The sequence below is a fragment of the Mus caroli genome, unplaced genomic scaffold (assembly GCF_978045245.1).
Source record: "Mus caroli unplaced genomic scaffold, Mus_caroli_1 scaffold_9, whole genome shotgun sequence".
NCBI lineage: Eukaryota > Metazoa > Chordata > Mammalia > Rodentia > Muridae > Mus > Mus caroli.
This window is the reverse complement of record NW_028227264.1, coordinates 40,596,754-40,620,886: the sequence shown is the minus strand read 5'-3', so window position 1 is coordinate 40,620,886 and position 24,133 is coordinate 40,596,754. Positions and strand designations below refer to the sequence as shown.

Genomic DNA, 24,133 nt, shown 5'->3' with positions numbered 1-24,133 from the left:
CCTGAGGTAAAAAGGCTGCTTTTGCTGAAAGCATAGACATTTTACCTAACCCTGGGGGTATCCAGTTCTTTTTCTGATAAAATCAGGGTGATTTTAGTTTAATTTTTAATTATTAAAAATTACTTGTTTTAATTACTTTCTTATTTACTTTTTTGATTGTATGTATGTGTTTACATGCTTACATGAAAATTCATGCCCTGACACACGTTTCTCAGGAACGTGTGTGGAGGTCAGAGGCAGCTTATGGGAGCTGACTCACTCTTGCCACTGTGATTCTGATGATCAAAATCAGGTAGTCAGCTTTGAGAGCAAGTATCCCTGAGCCATTCTTTTTGACCGCAAAGCGAGGCATTTCTAGCAGGGGGAAACTCAGTTTCTAAGACATGCAGTGGGAAAACACAGGCTCACACTAACATCTCGGAGTCCAGGAAGCCAGGATGTACAAGGGAACCCTGAAATAATGGTGGGGAAGGAGGCTCAGGGTGGCCCCCTCATTTCCTCGAATGAGCCCACAGGCAGAACTCCTTCACAGCAGAGTGAGAGACAGTCCCCTTCGGCCATGACAATGGCTCTGCTTTAACTGTTTTTTTGTTTTGTTTTGTTTTGTTTTTTTTGGTCTTTCTTTTTGTGGTGTTAAAGATAAAACTTAGGACCTCACAGAGTCTAGGCAAACCCTATACCATAAGCTATACCCCACGCCCTGGGATCTTACTTTTTATGTATTATTTATTTGTAAAAGATTTACTTTTATTATTTTAAATCATGTATACAGATTTATCTGGTGGTGGCAGGTGTGTGTGTGTGTGAGAGAGAGAGAGAGAAAGAGAGAGAGAGAGAGAGCAAGAGCTGGAGTGACATGCAGGTGGTTGTAAGTGGCCTGAAATGGGAGCTAGCTGCAGAGTCCAGGTCCTTTGCTCATACAGCCATGCCTCTGAGCCGTCCCCTCCAGGTTCTGGACTTTTGTTTTGAGACTCTCACTCACTTGTCCTATGTAGCCTTGCCTTGTCTCTGAGCTCAGGCAGGTCTTGAACTTGGGAGCTTTCTGCCTTATCCTTCTGAGTATCTGAGATTACAGGCCTGTGCCCCCAGCCCCAGCTTATAGAAAAACTTAGTACCTTTCCCTTTATAACAGACTCTTGTGTGCTCTTGCCCTGCCAAAACCTGTTTCCCTCCACTACTCTCTGGACAAAGTCCGTTTCTAAATATATGGGTCCAGGCTACTCCCTGTCAGTTTCACTAGAGTCCACCTGCCTGACAAGTAGAATCCTAGCTTCTCCCTCAGGGACAGCACCTACTGTCAGTTCTCTTAGAAAAAAAAAAAAATCCCATACATGATCGTTAATTAAATGACGACATCAGTGTATTCTGACTAGGGGGTGGGGACTAGACTAGAAATATTCATTAGCTCAGCACTTTACTTCTTCAGGTTTCCAGAGGCAATGAAAAATGTCCCAAGCTAGAATCCAAATAATACTAAAAATTACTGGAGAGTTCACTCAAAACAACCTGCAAAGCTGGCATGGAACAAGGTGGACAGTTCAGAATATTGTCTGCTTTCTGAGAACTGGTTCACACAGACATTGCCTGTTTGCTTGTCGTCCATTTCAGTTGGAATTTTGTGTATGTGTGTTCAGTGTCTGTGCTTGTGCCGTGGCATGCATGTGAGGTCACTGGGCAGCCCTGGGCATCAGCCCGTACCTTCTCAGTTCTTCCGGTCAGGGTCTTGTGTGCTGCTGAGCTGCATGCTCTAGGCGAGCTGGCCCTTGAGCTCTAGTAGACTCCGCTGTCTCCAGGAATGATGCTGTTGCTATAGGAATGATGGAGTTACAGGCATACATCCTCATACATGGCTTTACACTAGGTTCCAGGGATCCAAACTCAAGCTTGGGCAGAAAGCATGTATAGTTTTTGAAACATCTCCCCAGCCTTTAGAGTGTCTTTCTAAGTAGGTTCCAGAGTGGTTTTATTGTTGTTGTTTTGTTTGTTTGTTTGTTTGTTTGTTTTATCCCAAGGAGTTTTTAATCCTACCTGTGCTAAGCTAAGCTTAGGTCAATGTTAGCAAGTTATCAGCAACAGAGTTTGAATGTAAATGCTCAAATTTGCACCTGGCTGAAACCAGGTGTCACTGTCCTGTAATCCCTCCTGCAGTGGCTGAACCTTTAGTCCTTGGATAAGCACAGTCTCTCTCTGGATTCTTGCCGAGGAGGTCTGTGAAAGCCCAGGCACTTTGGTTAAGTTTTGGAGTTCTCGTTTGGGTCTGGGTGGCTGCTCAGACCGCTGACTTACGTTGGCTCTCATGGAGCTTGCCAAGCGTGGCCTGTCTCGCGCTGACCAGAGAATTTCCTTGCCTCACATTAGCTCTTTGCGTGGGGCTGGTAACAGGAGAGAGTTATCATTTTGTGTATGTGATGAACAAGTCTGTCCAGCAGGGGGCACATCTGTGGAGGTGGCCCTAAGCATGCTTCCCTGGCCATTTTGCTGTCTCTTCTGCAACAGGAGAACCCACGGTCACCTTAGCTTTCTGTTTGTTTTTCATTTGCTTCTAGGAACTGATAAGTGTTAGGCTTTTCTGATAAGTCTGGAAGGATCTAGACTGGGACGTTCTTAGGCATACAATCCATCTTTCCCAAACTTACATACAACCTCCATTCTCAGCACAGCAGCTGTGGCCTCACGGGAAGATTTGATTTCATTTTCTTTTAAATTGTGTGTGTGTCTGTGTATGTGTGTGAGTACATGCGCATAGTGCGTTAAGTGCAATGTATTTGTATGCACACGGGTTGTTTATTGCTGTGAAGAGACACCATGACCATGGCAACTCTTATAAAGGACAACATTGGGCTGGCTTACAGTTTCAGAGTTTCAGTCCCTTATCATCATGGCAGGAAGCAGGGCAGTGTCTAGGCAACAGAGTGCTGGAGAAGGAGCTGAGAGTTCTACATCTTCATTCAAAGACAGCAGAAGAAGATTGTCTTCCAGGCAGCTAGAAGGGTCTCAAAGTCCACCCACCATAGTGACAGACTTCCTCCAACAAGGTCACACCTCCTAATATCACCACAGGGGCATATCGTGTGTGTGTGTGTGTGTGTGTGTGTGTGTGTGTGTGTGTTTGTTAGTATGCAAGTGTGTGGAGGACACACACTTGAGTAAGAGTAAGAGTCTTTCTTACTGAACCTGGGGTGTAGCATCTCCACTAGAATTGCTGGCTACCAAACTCCTGGGATCCTCTCCCCAGTGCTTGACTCACAGGCTCACACCACTGCACCTGGCTGTTCATGGTTATAGGCATCTGAGCTCAGGTCCTCAGGCTTGCACAGGAAACACCACACCCACTGAGACAGCTCCCTAACTGCTCACAGGAAGAGTTTGAACTGAGCAGGGATAGGTGGCAGACCTGGTATCTCTTTTTCTTTTCATTAATTTGTTTATTCACTCTACAGCCTAATATCACCCCCTTCTCTCCTCCAGATCCCCGCCTCCACAGCTCTTCCTCCCATTCCCTCTCCCCTTGTCCTCTGAGAAGGGGGAGCCCCCCCCAGAGCCAATGCACCCTGGCACATCCAGTCAGTGTAGGACTAGGTGCACCCTCCCCCACTGAGGCCAGACAAGCTGGCCCAGTCAGAGAAATGGGATCCACAAGCAGGCAACAGCTTTAGGGACAGCCTTCACTCCAGTTGTTGGGGGACCTACATGAAGACCAAGCTGCATATCAGCTACATGTGTGTATGTTGGGGGTTAGTCACAGCTCTTGGGTTGGTGGTTCAGTCTCTGGGAACCCTAAGGGTCCAGGTTAGTTGACTCCGTTGGTCTTCCTGTGGAGCCCCCAACATTCTCAGTCCCCTAGTCCTTCTCCCAACACTTCCACAAGACTCACCAAACTCCATCTAATGCTTTGCTGTGGGTCTCTGCATCTCAATCTGTCTGCTGGGTAGAGCCTCTCAGGGTACAGTTATGCTAGGATCCTGTCTGCAAGTATAACAGAGTATCATTAGTAGCATCAGGAATTGGTTCTTCCCATGGGATAGGTCCCAGTGTGAGCCCGTCATTGGCTGACACTCCCTCTGCCTTTCCTCCGTTCCTGTCCCTGGACATCTTATAGGCAGAACACATTCTGGGTTGCAGGTTTTATGGGTAGGTTGCTGGCCCCACCCCTCCACTAGGAGTCTTGCCTGGCCACAGGCAGTGGCAACTTAGGCAACATATCCCCCACTGCTAAGAGTCTCAGCTAGAGTCACCCCTATAGACTCCCTAGGGCCTCCTTCCACCCAGGTCTCTGGCACCTCCTAGAAATGCCCCCCACCTGTCCACTGCCAATTTCTGTTGTAATACTTAAAAATCACCCAGGTGGTACTGGTTTTGAAGGCATGAAGGGGTCATGGAGAACAGCTGAGGCTTGGCACTGAGAGGTCAGGGAAGGCCATTGGTGAAGGTGCAGCCTCAGTTACAGTTGACAGACCAGTTCATGCAAAGAAGTTGAGGCTTGGTGCCATTAGGTAGCCTATAAGAGGCTATTGGTGAAGTCTATGCAGTGGAAGACCCCAGTGGATTGGAGATGCCAGTGCCATTGATCACCAAGAACAACAGTAGCAGTAGAGTGGAGTCAACCAGAGCCTAGAGTGCTAAAGAGGGCAGAGCTAGAGAAGTGATGTAAGCCCTTTGGAGGAGCCCAGAAGATCATGTGTTGATCCCAGACATTGGAATAAGAATTTGTAAAGTTGACTTTGCCTAGGATACCCAAAGATGGTAGAGATACCAGAGCCATGGGCTGCCTGCCAAGGAAAGCTGCTAACCAGGAGGGGAACCAGCCCAAGAGAAAGAACTGTGTTGCAGTCAGTAAAGCTGAAAGGAGTTGGGGATCAGACATGGAGATGTAGAGTTTGGAGTCTGCCCAGCTGGTGTTTGCTCTTTCTTTGTTCCAGGATTTCCTCACTGTGACATTCTGGAGTGATAATGCAAATATCCTGTGATGTTTAAAGTATGTGATCTGCTTTTTGACTGTATAGGTGACTACAGTTAAGAGAATGTCAGAGAGAATTTGAACTTTGAACTTTTAAACACTGGTGAGACTATGATAGACTATGGGGATTTTTGAAGTTGGACTAAATGTATTTTTCATTAAACTATGTTTAGGTATGCTGCCCCCCACCCCCAGACTCATGTATTTGAAGAAGCCTATGGGGACCAGGGAGTAGAATGTGGTAATTTGAATATGCTTGGCTCATAGGGAGTGGCACTGTTAGAGATTTGGCCCTGTTGGAATAAGTGTGTCACTGTGAGGTTGGGCTCTTTCCTAGCTGCCTAGAAGCCAATCTTCTCCTGACTGCATTTGAATCAAGATGTAAAACTCTCAGTTCCTTCTCTAGAACTGTGTCTACCTGAAAGCTGCCATGTTTCCACCTTAATGATAATGGACTGAACCTCTAAACTTGTAAGCCAGCCCCAATTAAGCATTGTCCTTTCTTTATAAGAGTTGCCTTGGTCATGGTGTCTATTCATAGCAATGGAAACTCTAAGACAGGGAGGTATCCCCATCCCTGACTTTAAGATGTATTACAGAGCAATAGTAATAAAACTGCATGGTATCGGTATAGAAACAGACAAATTGATCAATGGAATCGAATTGAAGATCCAGAAATAAACTCACACACCTATGGACACTCGTTTTTTGACAAAGAAGCCCAAACCATACAATGGAAAAGAGAGAGCAACTTCAACAGATGGTGCTGCTCCACCTGGGTGTCTGCATGTAGAATGGAAATAGATCCATGTTTATCTTCCTGCACAAAACTCAAGTCTAAGTGGATCAAAGACCTCAACATAAAACCAGATACACTGAATCTAATAGAAGAGAAAGTGAACACATTGGTATAGGAGACAAGTTCCTGTAAAAAAAAAAAAAAACAAACCAAAAAAGCAAAAACAAACAAACAAACAAAAAAAACCAAAACCTAGCTCAGACACTAACTAAGATCAACAATAAATGGGGCCTCTTAAAACTGAAACGCTTCTGTAAGGCAAAGGGCACTGTCAATAGTACAAAACAGCAACCTACAGACTGGGAAAAGAATTTCATCAACCCTACATTTAACAAAGGGATAATATCTAAAATATATAAAGAACTCAAGGAGTCAGATACCAATAACCACAAAACACAATAAAAAATGGGGTACAGAACTCAGCAGAGAATTCTCAACAGAGGAATCTGTAATGTCCAAGAAACACTTAAAGAAATGTCTAGCACCCTTAGTCATCAAGGAAATGCAAATCAAAACGATGCTTAGATTCCACAGAGCTGGGATTTTTATGTTCTCTGCCTCTGAGTTCACAGATCGCCGCCTCGTAGTTTGTGGATCTTGGCAGAAGTGTCTTAGTCAGGGTTTCTATTCCTGCACAAACATCATGACCAAGAAGCAAGTTGGGGAGGAAAGGGTTTATTCAGCTTACACTTCCATACTGCTGTTCATCACCAAGGAAGTCAGGACTGGAACTCAAGCAGGTCAGGAAGCAGGAGCTGATGCAGAGGCCATGGAGGGATGTTCTTTACTGGTTTGCTTCCCCTGGCTTGCTCAGCCTTTCCTCTTATAGAACCAAGACTACCAGCCCAGGGATGGCACCACCCACAATGGGCCCTACTACCCTTGATCACTAACTGAGAAAATGCCTTATAGCTGGATCTCTTGGAGGCATTTCCTCAAGGGAGGTTCCTTTCTGTGTGGTAACTCCAGCTTATGTCAAGTTGACACACAAAACCAGCCAGTACAAGAAGCAAGACATTTGGGTTAGAAAGACAGGATTTTATTAGTTTGGTACAAAGAGCAGCCTGAGTATTAAGATATGCCATTCCTTCCTGGTGCCCAGGTTCCCTGGGGTGGAAGGGAGTTTTCTTGAGGCCTGGATGTCTCCAGAGCAGGCCTTGAGTCCTGTGACAGGAGAGGAGCTCTGAGCTTGGGGGGAACCTATCGTTTTCCAGCCCGAAAGAAGCATGTCTGCCTTTTGTCTCATGGGTAACACTGTCTCATCTCAGAGCAACCTTGCGGAGAGTGAAGGCCTTGCTTTCTCAGCACCCCAGCTCAGTGTATAGGAGAATAAAGACCATAGAGACTTCTAGAAGTCTGTCTCAACAGCTGTCACCACCATGACATCACTGCGTCAGCATGCCTGTGAGCCCACTGTTAGTGCTCTAGGGTTCCATGGCTGTCTTAACATGGTGTGCGGGGATTGTGGGACCTCCCACAATGAAGAAGATATGACTTGGAATACTTTAGACACAACCTGTATCCATCAATTTTCACCTGGCATGTGTGTGTGTGTGTGTGTGTGTGTGTATCACACATCCATCCTTTGAACAGATTTCAAAAATCAGTTTCTTCTTAAACTCTTCTTAGTAAAAGCTCCTTCTCACAGCCATTCTTAGGTTTCCTTCCCAGAAGCATCTCTTCTGAGAAAAGAATCATTTTGGTGGCTATATCTTTGAATTCCAATTCTTAAAGGAGCCACAACTAGTTGGCACAAAAAAGCTCCCGGTGCTCTAAGGCCAGACTCTCTAAAGAAGACAGACCTGAAGGGAAAGATGAAGCTCACACTCTCACACCCGCTTCAGCGTAGCTGAAACACCCCGCTTCTCTCCTGCGGTGTCTTTATAAACGCCTCTCACGCTTCCGCTGTGAGGTCCACGTCAGTAATGTTTCTTAGCTTCATTGCTGTTCCTTCCCACACCTAAAACCTTGGCATCATTTTTTTAGACTAAAATTTTAATTAATTTTATAAGTGTTTGGAGGTTTTTGCCTGCATGAATGTCTGTGTATCATCTGCATGCCTGCTGTTCTTAGAGGCTAGAAAGGGTGTCTGATCGCCCAGAACTGGGGTTACAGATGGTTGTGAGCCACCACCTAGGTCCTGGCTATTGAACCAGGGTCTACTTGAAGAGCAACCTGTGTTCTTAAGCACTAAGCCACCTTGCCAGCCCCTTAATTTTGATTATGAATTATGTGTATATGTTTGTCTGTTTGTGAATGTGTGCATATGAGTGTGGTGCCCGCAGAGGCCAGAGCATTGTAGTTAGAGTTATGGGTAGTTGTAAGCTGCCTCTCGGAGGTGCTGGCAATCCAACTCAGGTCCTCTGCAAGAGTATGGGCTCTTAATAACTGAACCGTCTTTCTGGCCAAACTTTGGCAAGGTGGTAGTTCCTGCCTGGAAGGTCGCAACATCCTGGGTTAGAAGTTGTCTGGGACATCTTGGGACCTCTTCACCATACCACACAATCATAAGTCAGGTATTTCTCCCAGATGTTGGTGCTTGTATTTTGAGTCCCACACTGGATGTCACAGTTAGAAAAGCCTATTGATTTTGGCCTTTAATGTCTTTCAACAGTGCTTTGTCCTTTCCAGTATACAATATGCTTTAAAGTTCTTCTGTTACATTCACATTAGTACTTTATTCTTTTTTTATGCTCTATAAATGATTTTCCCCTCAATTTTATTTTCAATGTCTTTATTACTATTATAAAATGAATTTTTTTAATATATTGATCTTGCTGAATTGGCTTATTAGATTCTTAGAAGAGGTCCTAGAATTTTCCAAATTCAGGATAAGCTGAACATGTTTTATTTATTTTTCTTGCCTGACTTTCCTTCTAGTACATTACTGAAGAGACAAAAGCTCTTCTAGTTTCTGGCCTACATCGAGTGACTTCAGTTTGGCTATCACTTATACTTTTGTCTGGGTTTTGTAGATGTCTCTTACCAGTTCATCTTATTCTTTTCTTGGTTTGTCGAGCCTTTTTGTGATGTTAGATCCGGTGAGATGCGTTTTCTGCTTTTACTAAGATAACTGTGTGTTTTGGGTCCATTGTTATATTAACACATGCCACTATTTAATGTTTAGGTTTTCGACTAGCCTTGCATTTCTGCCATCAATACCGTCATGCTGGTCAGCTTTCCATCCCCTAGCTGAGCATCTGAGCCAAGCCCCTTAGCAAGAGGAGAGCCTCTTTCTACCCATGCTTTCACAGTTTCCATCCATGTGCAAGCGGCACCCACTGCCATAGGGCTGTGTCGAGCGAGGGTGGCTGGACATTGTGGCTGGGAGTGCAGTGGGGCAAAGGCAGCTGGGAAGCAGGAAGGGGAGAGCAGGAGAGAGGGGGGCAAGGGTATCAGTGTCTCTGTGTCTTATTCTAGGGAAGGCCCTGCCCCCAAAGCTTCCTCTACTCCCCGTAGAGCTGGGAGCTGGGCACCACGCCTTTAACCTAAGTTAACCCCAGTGAGAGCGCACGCGTCTCGAGGGGGCACCGGCTCAAAGCTGTAGTAATCAGAGTGCACAATCCCGTTGTGCCTTGCCCGGTTGGGTTTGCAGGACTTTATTGGGGAGTCTTATGTTTATAGTCAGAAGAAATATTTCTCACTGGTTTTCTTTTCTGGACATACTTTAGTCTGGTTTTGATAGCAGGTGATGCTGGTCTCACGGAACAAGTTTGGGAGAACCCCCTTTTCTTCCACATTTCCTTTCTTGGGTCGTTTCAGTAGTCTGTATCTTTCTAGGAATGTGTACATTTCCCCCAGGCTAGCCCATTTGTTACTTTGCAGCTGTTCATCAGACAGGTTGAATATTCCTTATCGAGAATGCTTACAAGTATCTCAGATTTTAGAGTTGTTTGTTGTTTTGCTTTGGAATATTTGTGTAAAGTCTAAGATTGAGCACACCTAAGCTGAAATCTAGGCTTTCAGATTAGAATTACTCATTTTAGTATCTTAGCGCCCACTTTATTTGATAATAAGACCATTTCTTTCCCTTCTTCCTGCTGATGCAAACAGCTATATATTATAAACAGCAGCTTCCTGCTTTATATCCCATAAAACACAATCACACAAAGTATTTTTCAAGTTTTTAGCTGTTAAAGCCATAGAAGTGTTCTATTTGACATAATTTGGATGTACACTTAAGTAGTAATTAATCACACATTAACTCAAGGGCTACTGAATGAGAAATTAATACCAAGTGCGTGGCACTGCTTGAAATCCACCTAACAAATGATACAGCAAAGTAGAGCCCGTATACAGACGTCCAGAGCAACTGAATCTATCCATCGTAGCTCTGTCCTTCTCTATTGAGCTGCATATGACAATCTCACACCACAGGACATTTAGGCTGCTGTCACAGAAGCAAGCTGCTCCGTCATTCCCAGCTTAACCGCATTGGCAGAAGTACCCAGCTGTAGATAGTGGTCTGTAAACATACACTATGTGAGCAGGCCATGCGCATACAATTTTTCAGTCTTACCATTACCTTACCCTGCCCTGTTTTTAAGACAGGTCCTGTTCAGCCCTGTCCAGGCTGCCTTTGAACTTACGCAATCCTCCTGCTTCAGCTCCTCTTATCTTATCTCCCCTTATCCTCTTATCATAGTCATGAGCAATGATGCCCAGCTCAGGTTTCTTAGCATTTTTGTCTGCTTGTTATTTCATCTTCAAACAGATCACAGTTTGAACTGAAAGTCAGTCTCTAGTATTAGAAAAACCGATCTGGCAGAGTTCCAGGTCCTTAGTTACATATACGGACTTTTAAAAGAAAGCTCTGAAAACTCCCCCGACTCTCTTCCTCATTATTCAACTGTTCTTTTTTTTTTCTTTATTGTTTTTTTCAACTTTTTGTTCATTTTGCCTTTCTAAAATTATACAAAAGGAAAAAAATTTAAATGTATCAAACTGAAGTTCCACACGTTAAGCTACCGACTTCTCTTAGGAAACCGTGACATAGAAAATTAGTAGACATTTTATCTGGAGAAGAGGGCGGGGGGAGCCCTGCAACTTGAGAAGAGATTGTACTTTCTGCATTATATGCAGGTCAGGATTAATGGACCCAGGTAAGTTCTTCAGCAGGTGACTGAGAAGGGTGGGAAAGTGCAGATTGAAATGCATCTCTGAGCAGTCAATTAAGCCTGTACGTGATGGAGAAGATAAATGGCGGGGCTAAAGCTCCACTTGGACAGCCGATTCCCGTTATGTAAAACACACCTACAGGATCTGAAACGCGACCAAGCCTGTTTTATATTAAGGCAAGTATAAACCAACTTCATTTTAGACCTGCCTCCAGCCCCAGATTCTGTTTGGTACGAGGACAAAGAGCCATACAGCATGAATGCACAAGGCATCGGCGGAGTGCGAAGAGTCTGCCAGGAAAGTTTGGCAACGAACCCCAAGAGGAAGGAGAAATTTCTCTGTCAGATCAACTTTGGCTCTCTGGCATCGAGCACTCGAGCGAGGGGGACTGAGGAAAGCCAGCCCCAGTCTACTTGTTGATACCTTAACAAGCTGTTGATTTTTTGAAACTGGACAAAGGAGCAGAGTGTGGCTAGCATTCCCTTCCCTTGAGTCAATCCTAATGAAGTGGGAGGTGCTTGAAGAAATGAATTTCCATTTAAATTATGCGTGACCCTCTTCCAGAAACCTCCAAGTGTTTGGGAATTTTTTTGTTGAGAATTTCAAATGATCCAGTAATAATAAGCTCTTTTTCCGACATGTTCTGGTTCTTTGAGGCTAAGTTTTACATTGAATGCCCGGTTTCAGGTGTAAAAAAAAATTTTTTTTTCAAATTTGGAATGCCTGATTATTTTCTTTTCTGTTTACCGATTTAATGTGGAAAAGACAAACCACAATTCTCATACGCGCAAAGCCAGCAGGCTTTTAATCCAGGTACTGTACTCAAGATTCCTGCGGGAGTTGGTGCGGATTTCCTGGCAACTCAACAGTGGTTGATTCCAGGGCTTTTCTGACTTAAAGACACAGTGGTACTGCTCAACAGAAAATGGAAAGCTGCCCCGAGCACAGTTCCTGAGGGGAACAAAGGTGACTGGAGCTACGAGATGGCCTGGCCCGGTTTCAGGGCCAGGCGGAGCAGAAGAGAAGGAGGCTGTGGTGTGCTCTGGCTGCCCAAGCCCTCAGGGGAGGGAGCAAGCTTTGGAAAAGGAGTGACTTTGCCTCAGATCACAAGTGACCCCAATGCTCCGTCTGTGTCAACTTCTGATTGGCCGCAGACAGACTTTCTTTTCTTGCATCTTATCTACACAAAGGCCTAGTATTTAATAGTGTTGTTCCATGAGCCATTACCCAGAGTCCAGCTGTCTCCAGGGAACTGAAGCAAGTCAGTTAATTCTCACAGGGCTGGGGATCAAACCAGGGACTTGTGCAAGCGAGCTCGGCAGGCGCTCTACCCCTACACAGCACCCCACCCCTCGCTGCTGCTCACTCCGGCTTCCTTCAGGAGAGGAAGGCCATACTGTTCACAACATTGGCCTCAGTCCCTGTCTTCTGGCCATTTTGGTGCTACTCCCCCCCTCCAGTGCTACTCCTCCCTTCCAGGATATGCCTCTTTATGGTTGGAATGGAACTACAGAAAACCGACTGGGATATTTGCTTCATTGCTACATACATTTTTGTAGCTCCAAGAGAAAACTCGGAATTAAGCTCATTTTGTTGGGGTATGTGGTTAGGTGTGTGTTTGTATATTTGTACAGGTGCACATGTGTGTGTGTGTGCACATGAGGGTCACAAGTCCATGACGGATGTATTCTTTGGCCTCTCTCCATCTTTTTTTTTTTTTTTTTCTCAGACAAGCCACTCACTGGACATGGAGATCACCAGTTCTGCTGGCTAGCACGCCCCATGGGCCTTCATATGTCCAGTACCCCAGTGTCAGGATTTCAGGTGTATGCCCCCGTGCTCACGGTTTTCCATGGATACTGAGCCATCTCTCCAGTCCCCAAACCCTCTGGACTAGGCTGTTCTGAGGCTGAGCTCCCAGCTCTCTGTCATAGAGATTGGCCACCTACGTTATATAACCTAACCATTCTTTGTTATAAGGTCTTTAGGAAAAAGGCCCTGTATAACACATATTCATAAAAGCTTATTTAAAACACTTATGAAGATCTGGAGAAATGTCTCAGCGTTCACAATCACTTGCTGTCCTTGCAGAGAACCCTGGTTTGGTTCCTAGCATCCATACCGGGCAGCGCACAACCGCCTGTAACTCCTGGTCCAAAGGGCTCATTGCCTTCTTCTGGCCTCTGGGAGCATTTCCACAAAGGCAGCATGCCACAAACACACATCCATACAAAGAATGAAACCAAGTCTTTCAAAATCCCAAATTTACCAATCAAAAACCTAGCAAATCCTAGTCCTTATTAGAGCTACATGGGTCTGGTTACATTTCTGAATAAAGACTTTTAGTTTAAGGTAATGTTCTTGTCCCTTAAGTGAACTATGGGGAAGCCATTGCTGCTCCTCTAACTTGCCATGGAAAAGGTCATGTCCTTCCTTCCTTCCTTCCTTCCTTTCTTCCTTTCTTCGGTTTGCTTGTTTTGTTTGAATTTAAATGTATTTTCTCTGGGCTGAAGTTTTTATAATAGTGTTGTACACTTGAAATTTTCTGCTTAAAAGCAGCCAAGGGTGAAGGCTGGAGAGATGGCTGAGTGGTTGGTAGCATTGGCTGCTATTCCAAAGGACCTGGATTCAATTCCCAGTGCCTACATCGCAGCTCACAACCATCTGTAACTCTAGTTCCAGGATATCTGACGCCCTCTTGTGGCCTTTGAAGGCACTATGTGTGCACAGACATACATGCAGGCAAAACATTCATACTCATAAAATAAAAACAAGTCTTAAAAATTAAAAAAATAGTAAGGAGAATCTTAGATGTTTTGATATGTAATTTTACATATTTTTATATAATCATGATATTTTATTTTTAAAAATTCTGGGAAAAAAAGAAAGGATTTCTAGCTTAACTGTTTTATTAAATTATTATATATGATTTTATGTTCTATTCATACCTAGAAATAATTTGAAGCAACTTACATTGAAGCAATTTATAATGTACACACCATAATCACTTCAAAAGAAAGAGCTGCAGAATTCTAGGTATTGACATTGAAGCCATTTATAATGCACGCATCAGGATCATTACAATGGAACAAGGGTTTCAGGACTGTAAGGCTGTAGAAGGTGTGGACTTTCCTGTGCACTTCCAGTTGAAGTGTAAACTATGGTAATATCTACCACATTGGACATTGGTATTGTACTACTTTTCCATTGCTGTACCACAGCCCAGACAACTTACAGAGGAATTTATTTTGCTCATAGTTCCAGAGGGTTAGAATCCATGGTGGTCGAGCAAAGGCATGGTGGCCAGAGCAGCATCTAAGAGCTCCCATCTGGAAACCCAAGTAGGAAACAGAGGTTTAACTCAAAATGACACGAGGAAAGGGAAAGGCTGTCATTAGACCCGCTGGCCACAGAGGCCAGTGACTCTTGATCCCCTCCCTTGCTTTATGAAGACATCGTGGTGCACGGAAGATGGGGAATGGTAGAGGGAGGTGAGAGGGAGCCTCTATAATTGTGACAGCAAGAGCTGGAGCCAGTTTTTAGAGGCTCGTTGGCATCTTTAGAAATGGCAGGAAGTTAGCAATTCTCTGAACTTTGTGAGACGCATGAATGAACCAACCACGAATAACGGAATCCTCAACTGCTTGATAGTCCGTCTGATAAATGGATCTAACTAGTTAATCAAATTCCCCATCACTGGATGCCCGTTTAGATTCCTTTCATTTTTGTGTCACGCTAAGCCTTTCTCCCAGAAGTTATCTGTTAGTATTTCTTAAGTGTTGTCCTATGAATGGACATGGACGGACCGAGTGTAAAAAGTCCCCGTAGGCGTGTGTGTTTGCTCCCTGCTGTTGGAGGTTGTAGATGTTTTAGGAAGTGGAGCCTAACTGCAGAAGTGGGACACTGTGGGCAGGGGGAGGGGTCTACACTAACCAGGTTCAACCATGAACTCTCTATTTCAGGATCTGTAGAAAGAGTTGCAGAATTTTCTATTTCGGGATCTGTAGAGGTCATAGCAAGCCACCACTAGGCTCCCAACACCACAGACATTTAGGGAGTGGTTCTATTCCAACTCTGACTTCAGGAACAGATCGACTGACCAGGCTGCCTCTCAACGTTGCCATCAGCACCGTCACTGAGCTACTTAGATGTCACAGCGCTGTGACACATACCTGACAGAAACATAGAAAGGAGGAATGACCTATTCCGTCCCATGGTCTCAGAGGCTTCTGCCCACACTTCTTGAGTCTGTTGCTTTCTAGGTATACGGTAAAGCAGAAGGTGGGGGGAACCTGGACCGGCAGGAGCCTGCCCTTCTCCAACCAAGCCCACAGCTAAACATGTCTCTTCCACCCTGCCCCCATGCACTAATCTATCCATGAAGTCCCTGTACTCCTCACATGCCCTCCACCTGGCAGCATACCCCATCAGGGAGCCTACAAGGGCCATTTCCTGCCTCCCCCCACCCCACCCCACCCCCCGTCCCATCCTCTTGCCCCTCCCCATCCTCTAGCCTCAGCCCCCAAGGGTGGGGATTATAGGCAGGCAACACCACACCTGCATGATTGTTTTTTTTTTTCTTTTCTGCATTTATTACTTGGTGAGAGGGAGCGATGGGCTCTTTACCCTTTTAACCATCGTTGTATGCAGCTTCTTGGGAGTCCTTCGGCAGTTGTTCTGTGGAAGTTTTTATATGGTGATAAATTTGTATATGCTGTGATACAAGTATTATCGCAGCGCTCCCACTTTGGTCATGCTGTATTTATATTTTCTATCATACAGAAAGTTTATGTCTCTGCATATTCTGATTGGATAAGTGACATAGTTCTGAGTATCTGCATTCTCTCCGGTGACTATCCGGTGATAGTGCTAGGATCCCCATGGTGAGACGGGAGTCAAGTGTAGCTCGCCACGCAGAGCAGTCCAATGAAGGGTGGCTTCTGCTGCTCTGCACACTGAAAAGGCTAGAATCGCCCGAGGTTTTTGTGGCAAGTGCAAGATATACTCAGAGCTGCTTAAATTTGATTTGGAAACGTACCATAGGTAACTGCTCCTTTTAGGCTAATGTAAATAGGTAGTTCATTTTTTTTTCTCTTTATTTTTTTAATGCTTGTCTTTAATAAAGAGAATGCGGACTGGCAGGACAGTTCAGTGGGTAAAGCGTTTGCTGCATAAGCCTGGAGGACGCCCTTTGACACCGCCACCCTCCCCCCACCCCCATCCATGTAAAGGTCAAAGGGAAGACGACCCACAGAGTTGTTCTCTGGCCTCTGCTGTGCTCCGTGGCCCACACGTGCCTGCACATATACATCCTACATCCATACATGATAATATATATAAAAATGCTGGGGTCTGAGTAGACTGAGGGAGGGACGATAAGGAGATAAAAGGTTATTTGTTAAGGAATTTGAGAGTATCTGTTTATGGTAAGAATTTCCTTTCTGCTTGCCTTTATTTTGTATCAATTTGGTTAAGTGTAAACACATGGAAATGTGTCATAGCCACCCATGCTACGTGCTTTAAGGCAATGTGAAAATGAGGCACCTGGCCTGGCCTGGCCTGGCCTCAGCAGTAAAGCTTACTCCTATGCCCAAGTGCATGCTAGCTTCCATGGGCAGCAGTCAGTCACTTTTATAAGATGCTTTTGGCTTTGGACCACTTAACACTAATACCTTTTTTCTATTTTGGGACATCAGTGTATCTGTTTACAGTAGGGTAATAAAATTCTTATAAGACAATGTTAAAATAAAAATAATTTTGTGCTGGGTGTGATGGTACAGTTCTATATTTTAGTGCTCAGGAGACAGAGGCAGGAGGATTGCAAGTTATAGGCCAGTCTAGACTACATGGTAGGCAGGATCCCCAAAAAACAAAACAAAACAAAATGCAACATGAAATCTAACAATGTCGTAAAGGAGTGGTTGTCTCCGTATGTGTCATGCATGCGGGTGTGCGTTAGGCAGGTACTGTCCTGATAGGCTCTGTCCCTATTCTCCTTGCTCCAGTTTATATGCCTCGACAAGTGCATCGTTAGGACCAGCGAGATGGCTCAGTGGGTAAAAGGGCTTGCTGGGAAAGCCTAGTGGCCTGAGTTCAGTCCCCGGAACCCATGGCAAACTGACATGGCAAAGCACGCCCCCACAACATACACCACGAATAATAAGTAAAGTAATTTTTAAGTAGATCATTAACCAGGGACAGTAGAGGCTAAGGCAGGGGGAACACAAGTTCAAGGTCAGCTTGGGCTATGTAGTGCCACCTATTTATTTATTTATTTATTTTTAAATCAAGTTTGGAAAGATGGCCCAACTGGTAAAGTGCTTGCCATGCAAGCATAAGGCCCTGAGTTTGGATCACCAGCACCCATATAAAAGTCGGGCGCAGAGTCCCACTTCTGCAGTCTCAGCGCTGGAGGTGGGGCGGGGGTGGGGAGCAGACTTAGAGACAGACAGCCCTGCAGTTCACGGTCAGTCATTCTAGCCAATTGAGGAGCAACTGAGAAAGATACCTAATGTCAGCCTCTGGCTTCACACACACATACACTGTACACCTGTATATACATACGTGTGCTTGCGTGTGTATGCTCACAGGAGCATGCACGTGCACATCCCTTCTCAAAAACATTGTGTGTAACTCTACTGCATGGTAGGAATTGTTCTATTGAATCCCATGTGGTCTGTGTGACATGGACATTGACTTTGCGGGGTCTCTTGATATATTTAAATTTGCTTTCAGGGCTGATAAAAGTGCTGCCAAGCCTTAGGACCGGAGATGAAGCTGGGGACTCACAGGGTAGAAAGAGAAAATTAACTCGCACAAGTTTTTCTCTGGCTTTCACATGGAATGCAAGCATAATTTTAAAAATTACTTAAAAAAATTTTTTTTTGGTGATTGTCTTTAAATCATTCTTTCCATAGCGTCATTTAGTTCCTTTAATGTGCCTTAACCTGAAGGTCTTATAGGGCTTTATGAAACTCAGGTGGCGCTCCCTATGGCGTCAACCATGCAGATGATATCTTGGAAACCTGCAGAGGTGGGCGGCCTCTTTGTGCTGACTGCAGCTGTGCTCTAAGTTGCTGCATTTGCTGCAGCTAAGGAGCTCCGTGGCTGTGTGTTAAATGTCAGCAACCTGCTAAGAAAGATTTTGTTTAGTCTAAACTTATCTTAATGACTAGTTTTCAATAAAATTGAAAGGATGTCAGTCACTTCCACAATTAGCTAAGATTGATTTGTGTCAAAATTAAGCATATTGTCAGGTCATCTTGTGCAAGTTTGTGTGCGGGATGAGAGGAAACTTAGATTCGCACTTGAAGGGTTTTTTGGAATGGCCTTTCTTCTACCAGTTATTTCTCCTATTGACTGTTAATTTATCAACCCTTCTTTGGAAAAAAAAAGTGAGAAGAAAAGGGGCCACAGCACTATCACATCTCTATATGTGAGCTCCTTAAACCATATGGTGATTTCTAATTAGAATACAAAAGACTGGGTGGTAAGACTCACTCCATAGCCTGTGCAATGAGGGCCTCACAGAAGGAGGGGGCGGGGGTGGGATTCCAACAAGGACATTTTTGAGAGAAACTGGAGTCTGTTCTTGTCCTTATCCTGACAGAAAGCTGTCCTGAATGTGTTCAGACGCACAGAAGTCTGATAAAGTTTCTGAGGTGCCGATTAAGTTGGTGTTTTAAGCTAGTGATCTCATCCTGAGAGCTCGATCCTCTCAGCCGGTGGCTTGACTTGGTTTTTCTCATTCTCAAAACACCCTCAATCTTTAATTCCACGTGTACCCTCTCAATGGCGATTTCAAAGGATACTTGCTGGATGCTTGACTGCCTTGCCTATTTGCTCTTGTTTTGCATGCAAGAGAGAGCCAGAAGCTTTCTTCTCATTGTGTACACATAGTATTAATGGATTTACTCAGCCTGTATTGTCTCATTACTGGAAACATCTAGAAGCTCAGAAGTCTTTCAATGTATGCAAATAAGGCAGGATCATCTACCTGAGAGTTAATATTCTCTGCTTTTAAGTGTATTCTAAATCTAATGTTTGTATTTAGAGCATAACATCCTGTTCTCCTTTTTTATGGGCAAAAAGCTAAGCAGGCTCAGGCAGCTGTTTGATGTTGGCTTCAAGTGTTATTAATTTCATATTCTATTATTCTTTTCACTGTAGCACAAGTGAGGCTGATGTGGAGGCCGTCGTGGATAAGTTGTTTGATGAGCTGGCTCAGAAACAAAATGATTGTACGTAAGTTAATTTCTCTTGAAAGAGAATACATTTAGAACACAATGCCCAATCTCCACTGACCAATTAATAAGTTCCATTGCTGTATACGGGTTGATGCCACACTCAAGTGGCCGTCATTGTATCAGCATTTTCTCTAATTTATGTGTTGAATCATGTGCTATTATTCATCAAGCTATGCATTTCCTATCTGTAAGAGATGAATTTTATAGTAATTATCCAGACAAGATTGAGTCTTTGTTCATGTTCCCATAGTAACTAGCCCAAGGATTCTGAAAGTGCAAGGCAGAGAGCTGCGGCTGAATAAAGCCTGTGGAAGCGTTGCCGACTGCACATTTGAAGAGCTGTGTGAGAGAGTAAGTATCCAGGCCTGGCCAGACTCACTGGCCTTTTCACATGTTAAAATACTTCATGTTTTCCCCTCAGCCAGCTTCAGATTTTAAAACGCCATTCACAGAGTCAGAACGGAGGAAGAAATCTCCCTAAAGGACATTTTTCATCCATTTACCGAGCAATGTTTGTAGGTCCTGGCACAAAATCTGCTCTTTGAAGGGCTTTCAGGAAAAATCAGAAATGCAGAGACAACTGTCAACTGTTGCTGGAAACAGAAGCAAAATCAGTGTCATATATGGCTTTATTGTGAAAGTCACATGTGAGGGGAGTAAGGAAAACAGGTGTAAGGGATGGCAAGATGGCACAGTGGGTAAGGACACTTGCAGCCAAGCCTGGCCATCTGAGCTCCGTTCTCCATGGTCCCACATGGTGGAAGAAGAGAGAGCAACTCCCACAGGTTGCCTTCCAGCCTGAGCATGGATGCATGGAATAAATGGTAAATGGAATAATTTTTTTTACAAGGAGAAAAAAAAATGAGGTGAGATTAGTGGGGGTGGGAAGCAAGATAAGCAATTTTACTGTGATCTCAGGAGACGAGGGTTAAAAACTGCATATTTCAGATTCATTGTTCAGCTGCCATGCTGTCTGAGCTGCTGGCCAGGTGAAAGAACATCAATTAAAAAAAACTATGACACTGGTATTATAATAGAAACAGTTTATCTCACAGATGAGATATATGCACACACACACACACACACACACATATCAGAACGTCTTTGACCACAAATCCTCTGTAAATAATGAAGTCTTTTCAAAGTGTGGGGGCCTCAGTGCTCAGTAGAATATTTAATGTGATTATCCAGTGTAAATCCCGAGGCATTCGAGTAACTTTCCACAGAGTTCCTCAATCGAGCATCCTCCCTGGTCCTGATTCCTGACTTTAGCTAGCCCAAGCAGAGCTGTTTTGAGGCACAGAGAAGCTTGCTCTCATTTCTATCTGCTGAGTGTTAACCAAGTGTGTTTCTCAAAAGCCGCTGAGCTCCTCCTAGCAGGCAAGCATTTGTCACCTTTAAACCACAGATGAGTCCAACCCGCAGTCATTTAGCTCTTTAGAGGGAATACAATTAGGATTAATTAAGACTCTGATGGAGAGGCAACCTCTGATCCCCACCGTGGCTGACATGACTCCTTCTTCTCTCCCAGCGTCAGTCTTAACTCCCTATTACCTGTACCTACAGGGAGAAAGTCCACTTGGACTTGTGCTTAAGTTTCACTGTCTTTGCTAAATCAGACTCTCTGGTCAAGGGTAAAGGCCCTCCTCTCACTGAGGAGGCCTCCAGTGAGGCAGAGGAACCAGCAGGCCGTGGGGTCCTGGAGGAGGTCGGGGCCCTCTCGTGGAGCACGTCCGAGTGTCGGTGTCTCTCTACGAGGTTCATTAATTCTGGACACTTGGTAACAGAGAGAGGTTGTTTAGAATCCAAAATCCCTCATCGTCTTTTTTCTGTGCAGTGGGGTTGGAGGGAAGAAGGTTAATCAGGATTTAATATTGAAAAATGAAATTAATACCAACACGGCTCAGCTTTATTTGACAAAAGTTTGGGCCTCATGACAATTGTGAACCAAATTCTCAAAGTCAACAATAACACAAGACTTCCATTTATTTTGGCATAACCAACACACTATTATATCTTTCACTTTGTGACTGGCTGTTCAGTTGCATAGGAAACCCCTTCTATAAAATGTTCCAGAATTTCATGATTTCTTGCTACCCTTTACTGCATGAACATTCCAGTTGTTTTCGTTTGGAGTTTTTGCGGGGTCATTACCACAAAATGCCACTGACTGCCTAGCTTTCTCTCCTCTAGTTAGATAGACCCCTCATTTGTCAGTGACACGCATGGGTAAGTCAGCATTGTTCCCTTGTAGCTGGGATGTTTTCTGAATCAGACAAGCTCTGAGTGACTGACAGGTCGTTGGCTCGAGGGATGCAGTGGGACAGGGTGGGATGCAGTGGGACGCGGTGGGATGCGGCCCGTTCCCCAGTGGTAAGCTCACTATGGAGAACTCTGAGGAAGGGCTAAGTTTTTAAGCGGTCAGTTCCTCACTGCCATTTTCTTTATTATGGTGGTTTTTGCATTTCTTTGCAGCTTTATAATTGCGGCAATTCAGAGACTGAATGTTCCACGGAGAGGATCCTTGAGATCAATCAACTTCAGATTAAGCCTAAAACTCTTAATTAGTTATGATGATCTTATGAGCCAGACTAAGTAGCTGCCACAAGATAGTCAGGCAAGATAAAAACAACACATCCAACCCAGGTCCTTGAGTAAACACTGGGGGGTGGGTCCACATTTGGGTCACACAGCGTAGTCTCTAGAAGGCCTGAGACCCCCCCCCCCAGCTGCCACCATGGACATCATTAGGAGAGCATCGTCCCCTAAGGAGCAAAAGGCTGACACTGCAGTGAGGAGTTTTGAGCCATGGGGGGAAATACTATTTTTGTGGACTTTTAAGTGGGTAGCAGCTTGTGTATCCGTGTGTAAGTTAACGAGGGAAGGGAAGGTTTTAACTTGAAGTACTGGAGATGCTCCGTAAGTCAACCATCCCACCCTCTGCACCCCTCTCCCTCCCTGCTCTAAGCATAGCCTCACATCTGTAACCCTGCAGATCAACATCTGCTTTCGTGGTATCTCTAGTATTCTCTATTCTATCTCGTCACAAGTCTGATTCAGCATTGCCATGCTTAGATCAGTCCAGAATAGGACCCCCTAGCATCCATATAAAAATAACAGCTAACAGAACCATGCATGAGGAAGCCATCATTCCAAGTGTTCATTATATAGTAGCTTATTTAGTGCCACCGTAAATAGGTGCAATTATTGTCCCATTTTACAGATGGGGAAATGGAGGCATTTAGATGTTAAGTAACTTTCATCTGGTCGTATAGCTAGTAAATAGCAAAAGGAAGACTTGAGCTCCTTACTGGCTTGAGGGTTAGATGCTGCATTCTTCGCCTTTACGTTGTGGCCTGGGAATTTCTGGGCAATTCTGTGTCAGTTCATAAATAGAATTCAAATTCTGCCATGAAATCCACTCAGATTCCTTGCACATTTCCACATCTGAGGTCAGCTTTGAGACACCAATAGAGCATGGCGCTAGCTGAGGAAGCAGACACTGCCAGTCCCGAGAGGCCCTTAATACAAATTCCGCTGCTTTATCAGAGCACCCCCAAAGGAAAGGGAGGCCAGAGATGTGGTGCCCTTTCTGGATCCAGAGCCATGGCGTGTCTAGTAGTTACTTATATCAGGGATTTGTGTTGAGTAATCACGGTATGCAAGAGCCCCTGTGAGCCCACTGGGGTGAGATTTCCACCAATGGTGCTATAGGAATGGCAGGTAAAGCCTGCTGAATGCAGACAGTGGCACCAGACTGTGCAGTGTCCTCCATAGCTGGGCTCTCACAGAGGAACAACACAGCAAAAGCCAAGCCAAGCCAAGCAGACTCTCCATCTAAGCTGAGGCCACATACGGTGGTTAGCTAACTGGTTTTGTTAAGTTTTGACTCTGAGAACATGCATTCTTTTATATTTGTGAGGATGGAAGGCCCACTTTAGGAGACACTTCTGTATGCCAAATACCATGGCCGCCTTAAGACAAAGCTCTTGGTTTTCATATTTTTCCCTCCCTTAAAGATTACATAGAAGCCTGAGTGACAGAGTGTGGTTGCTCCACTTGGCAGACGTTTCCCCACAGTGTTTGACAGGCATTTCTTGGAAATGAGTGGAAACTGTCATTTCAAGTTAAAACAATGAGCAATGTTTGTCACCAGTGTTGAAGTCTGAGTGAAGGAGTAAAAGTTAAAATTTTGGCACTTGTCTCTGCCATCATGGTTCCAGTCTTTGAACCTTTCCCTCGCCCCTCTGGTGAGATTGATGGTGGTATTAACAATGCAGAATTTCAGGGGTCTGGGGAGAGGAGGCAGGGCTAGAACACTGTCTCCCTCTATGTGACGTGGCTGACTCTGAACTCCTGCTCAGCCTTCTGAGTCTCAGTTCACAGGTGTTTGCTACCATGTCTACCTAAATGTTTTGGTAATTGTGTAATTGAACATTTCACATTTGGAAGGTCTAGTTTATTGAAGTAACATTTCCTAATAACCAATGCATACTGTTGTAAAATCACACACGACAGAAGAAAAATGCAGAAAGGCTAATAGAAAATAACAATCCAAAAACTCTAAGCTGGGTACGGTGGGATGTACCTGTAATCTCGGCATTGGGAGGCTGAAGCGGAAGGTTTGGGGATTTGAGGTCAGCCTGGGCTACGTAGTGGGATCTTGCTCAAGCTGAGGACAGGGGATGACTACGATGGTTCAACACTTAGCCACCAGCCTGTGGCCTGATTCACTTTCACACAGCCCCAGAGTGGAAAGAGAGAACCAACTCCAGCAAGTTGACCTCTGACCTCCACACATACATGTGACACATATAAATAAATGTGATTTTAAATATATACACACATATACAACACACATGCACACACACACACACAGCAGAAGTAGTTTCCCATTCTACTGTATAATTAACATTTTAAAATCTACCTCTTGTCAACTTCTTTAAAAAATTTAAATAGGCAGGTCCTACATCTCACGCAGGCAGCATAGTTGACCCTGGTAATGGGGGTTAT

The 24,133-nt window shown here is 44.5% G+C and overlaps 1 protein-coding gene across 3 annotated transcripts in view; it reads left to right on the top strand.

The window, feature by feature from the left end:
• Afg1l (AFG1 like ATPase) overlaps positions 1-24,133 on the top strand; it is a 161,205-nt gene that overhangs the window by 114,487 nt on the left and 22,585 nt on the right. For all 3 annotated transcript variants that reach the window (XM_021174127.3, XM_085842799.1, XM_085842800.1), the window contains 2 exons: positions 19,044-19,114; positions 19,371-19,471. In XM_021174127.3, the coding sequence (XP_021029786.1) occupies positions 19,044-19,114; positions 19,371-19,471 (172 nt within the window). The remainder of the gene's footprint in view (positions 1-19,043; positions 19,115-19,370; positions 19,472-24,133) is intronic.